The 3,749-nt window shown below is 41.1% G+C and overlaps 1 protein-coding gene across 1 annotated transcript in view; it reads right to left on the reverse strand.

Annotated features, from left to right (window-relative positions):
* The window catches only part of LOC103367796 (NT-3 growth factor receptor-like), a 91,902-nt gene that overhangs the window by 80,018 nt on the left and 8,135 nt on the right, over window positions 1-3,749 (reverse strand). Inside the window, exons 3-4 of the mRNA XM_008295936.1 lie at window positions 2,772-2,901; window positions 393-505 (exon numbers count right to left, since the gene is read on the reverse strand). Of these exons, the coding sequence (XP_008294158.1) occupies window positions 393-505; window positions 2,772-2,901 (243 nt within the window). The remainder of the gene's footprint in view (window positions 1-392; window positions 506-2,771; window positions 2,902-3,749) is intronic.

Below are 3,749 nucleotides of genomic sequence, written 5' to 3' on the forward strand. Positions count from 1 at the left end.
TTCTGATTCTGAAAAGAAGCCTGTTGAGGTGGTTCAGACATCTGATTTGGATGCCTACTGGGAGACTTAATTTTGAGTTTTTCTGAGTACATCCGCTGGGGAGGAGACCATGGGGTAGACATAGAAATCACTGCAGGGGTTATATATCTCATCTGTTCTGGAAACGCCTAGGGATTCCCCAGGAAAACCTGGAAAGTGCTGCCAGGAAAAGGGATGTCTGTAATGACTTGCTTTGTCTGTTGTCTTTGCAACCCAACACCGGATAAGCAGAAGAAAACGAAACAAAAACAAAATGAATCAACATGATCAAAATGACCAAAGCATGATTTAGGATGTCTTTATAACAGCTAAACTGTAAGTAGATTAATAGGAATAAAGGGGAAAAAGCACACCTTATCTTTGTAGAACCATCTTAAGGTCGGGTGCGGAGAACCACGAACTGTAAACTCTATGCAGGTGTCGTGACGCCGTTCTGGCTCCTTCAGCTTCACAATGGTGGGAGGAACTGAAGGGATGAAAGAGAACAGAAGGACAGATGAGCACTGTCAACTTTGTAACTGAAACATAGGTTAAAAAAAAGAAAAAGATGTAGCTGTATTTCATTACCATGTGTATGTACACTAGTGAGACTTACAAGCGATGTATTGTTGTATTGTAACATGAGAGGACAAGTAAAGAAGTGAGAAAATTCAGAGACATGAAGACGGTAGACCTTAATTACCTTTTTAATACACTGGTTTCATCACAATCAGTTCCAATCGATCTGGGGTGACAGTGTGTGTGTGTGCTGCTGTTCTCATGTTTCTGTGACTGACTATCTGAATTGTAAACACAGTTTGCTGTAACTGTGTGTTCTCATCTTGCACCAGTCAATTCTAGGAAATTCAAACCAGCACTCATGACCAGTTATTAGTCGTTCCGTTGTAAATGGAATATCAATTTAAATGTACAAACACATTCTCACACACACACACACACACACACAACCTGAAGTCTGTTATCAAGGCTTCAGATAAACTCAAAAATTGTTTGTGTAGCACATCTGACAACCAGTGTCTGAGTTAGACAGCACAAGAGAAAGCAGCTTTACATAAAAACATGATTGGATGCTAATAATTGTCCATTAACAGTAAGTGACTACAGCCATGTGAGAAGTACTTAGAGCCTATAAAGTGGGCTTTATTGTACTGTATTATATTACATTGTATAATATTTCTATATTGGTTTAGATGACAATGTGTAATGTGAAAGACATCACTCGGAGTGATGCACTTCTCTCCTTTATGAAGTTTGTATAGCCTTTTAATTTTTCATTTCAACGACTAAAATAAAAAAGAATATAAAATAATTAGGGCTGCAAGGTGGTGCAGTTGGCTAGCACTGTTGCCTCGCAGCAAGAAGGCAATCAGTTTGCGTCCCGGTGGGGGCACCGGAATCTTTCTGCATGGAGTTTGCATGTTCTCCCCGTGCAGCGTGGGTTCTCTCCGGGTTGTCCGGCTTCCTCCAACACAGTCCAAAAACATGTTGAGGTTAATTGGTGATTCTAAATTGTCCGTAGGTGTGAATGTGAGTGTACTTGGTTGCTGGTTGGCTGAGTGTAGCCCTGTGATAGACTGGTGACCTGTCCAGGGTGTCCCCTGCCTTCACCCTAAGTCAGCTGGGATAGACTCCAGCCCCCCCGCGACCCTAGTGAGGATTAAGCGGTGTATAGATAATGGATGGATGGAGAAAGGTATGTTGCTGCATAATGTTTTTGAAACTTGGAAATTTTATTCCAAACGACCACATCTTTTTGTGTGTTCAATATTCATTCAATTGTATATGTTGTAATTTATAGTTCAGCCCTAAGGTTTAAGCCAGCTAAATTATTAAAAGCAAAGACACAGTAAATATTAAATCTTGCACATTAACAAAGTTCAACTTGAACAGCAAATTTGTGAATACACTGATCTCGAATATCTATCTATCTATGTATCTATCTATCTATCTATCGTTTGCTGGGTTTGTGAAATAATTTCTATTGTGCTTCATTGCTATTTGCAAAGGTCTCGCCAGTGACAGCCACATTTGGCGTGGTGCACACGAGGCAAGGCAGACCATGGGAAACAATCTCGGTAGGAATTCCCAGGTCCAGTGGTTTAGCAATCGAGGCATCTGTTGGAGTGACTTCCTTCCCTTCTTCCTCTTCACTGGAAGAACTGCTCCAGATGTGCTTGTCATTTACTGCGGCGGCAAACGACCTCGGGCGTGTAAAAAGTGTCCTGTTAATTAAAGCTTTGAAGAGAGACCTGCAAGACCTCCATTTACAGCATCCTCACATGGAAATAATACCTTCCTCAAATAACCAGAGACGCCACTGGAGACATGCCTTTACCAGTGAAGTTGGACAAGGTGCGGAAGTTTGTCAACAGTATGATGGCTACATTTGTATTGTGCGTTAAAGGGCACATTATTTATCATACAGAATTAGTGTTCAACAAGCCTGAACTATTTTTGAGGGATAAAGTTTATTTAAGCCTCAGGGAAATGATCTATTTTTAACTAATATTGCCCCCTATGTGAGAGACCAGATCCAAATGCTGATAATAAAATTAAAGAATTAAAGAAAATGTTGTCTATGATTGTTCATCAAAATAACCGAAAACACTGGGCCACTGTTGGCAGGGCGACGACCCCGTCTTGGCTGGGAACACGTGTATGTGTATGTGTGTGTCTGTGTGTGTGTGTGTGTGTGTGTGTAAGTGTGTGTAAAGGAGGGTTGGTCTACTTACAGTGAACAGTTAGCTGAACAGAGGCGTTGGTCATGCCCACTATGTTGGTGGCAGTGCAAGTTAGCAGGAAGTTGTTGTCATCTCTGCTCACATTGACCAAGGTGATTTTGATGGAGTGAACGGTGTTGTTCTCGTAGACTCTAGCCTTGAAGGACACCAAGACAAAAATACACCGGCATGAACATCAGGCAGGAGTATAGCATGGGAGCAGGTTCAAGACTAAATATACAGCACTATTATTCAGTAAAGGTTACAGTGTCAAACTCAGTATTATACTGCATAAACACAATGTTGGCAGAATCTTGATGTTATTCCAATTTAAGTGTTCATGCACAGTAGTTTTCACTGTTATCCTTGTACTCACATGTTTAGCTTAGATTGTATAGTTTGAAAAATCATTACTAGTTATTCGTTCTTAATTTATACACTCCTTCCAAGTTTGCTTAAAGGGCTGTATTAGTGTAAATATTGGATTTTATGCAGATTTACATTTTGTTTGACTGTTTTTGGGAGAGGATCTCTGCATCTGTGTGGCCCTGAAAAGCTGCTGTGTGATTCTCAGATTGGTAACACTCATAGAAGACAAGCACTGAGCTGTTAAACTTTAAGAAGACAAGTTCTTCTAAAAACATAAAATCCACCATCTAGGCCAGAGGTGTCCAATCCTGGTCCTCGAGGGCCACAATCCTGCATGTTTTAGATGTTTCCCTCTTCCAACACACCTGATTCAAATGATCAGTATCGTTATCGGGCGCCTGCAGAGCTTGATGATGAGCTGATCATTTGAATCAGGTGTGTTGGATTTTTGCATAATTTATTTCATGACTGAATCGCTTGTTCATATACGGGGATTCCCACTGATGGCCAATCAAAATGAATGTAACAGAAAGTCACCATATACCGGAGCCTGCTATCCTGCAGTGTTGAACGGCGGTGAAAGCCCCAGACCGAACAGTGTTGAACAGGAGTCTTAATCCC

This window comes from Stegastes partitus, unplaced genomic scaffold, assembly GCF_000690725.1.
Source record: "Stegastes partitus isolate 25-593 unplaced genomic scaffold, Stegastes_partitus-1.0.2 Scaffold1088, whole genome shotgun sequence".
In the NCBI taxonomy this organism is placed as follows: domain Eukaryota; kingdom Metazoa; phylum Chordata; class Actinopteri; family Pomacentridae; genus Stegastes; species Stegastes partitus.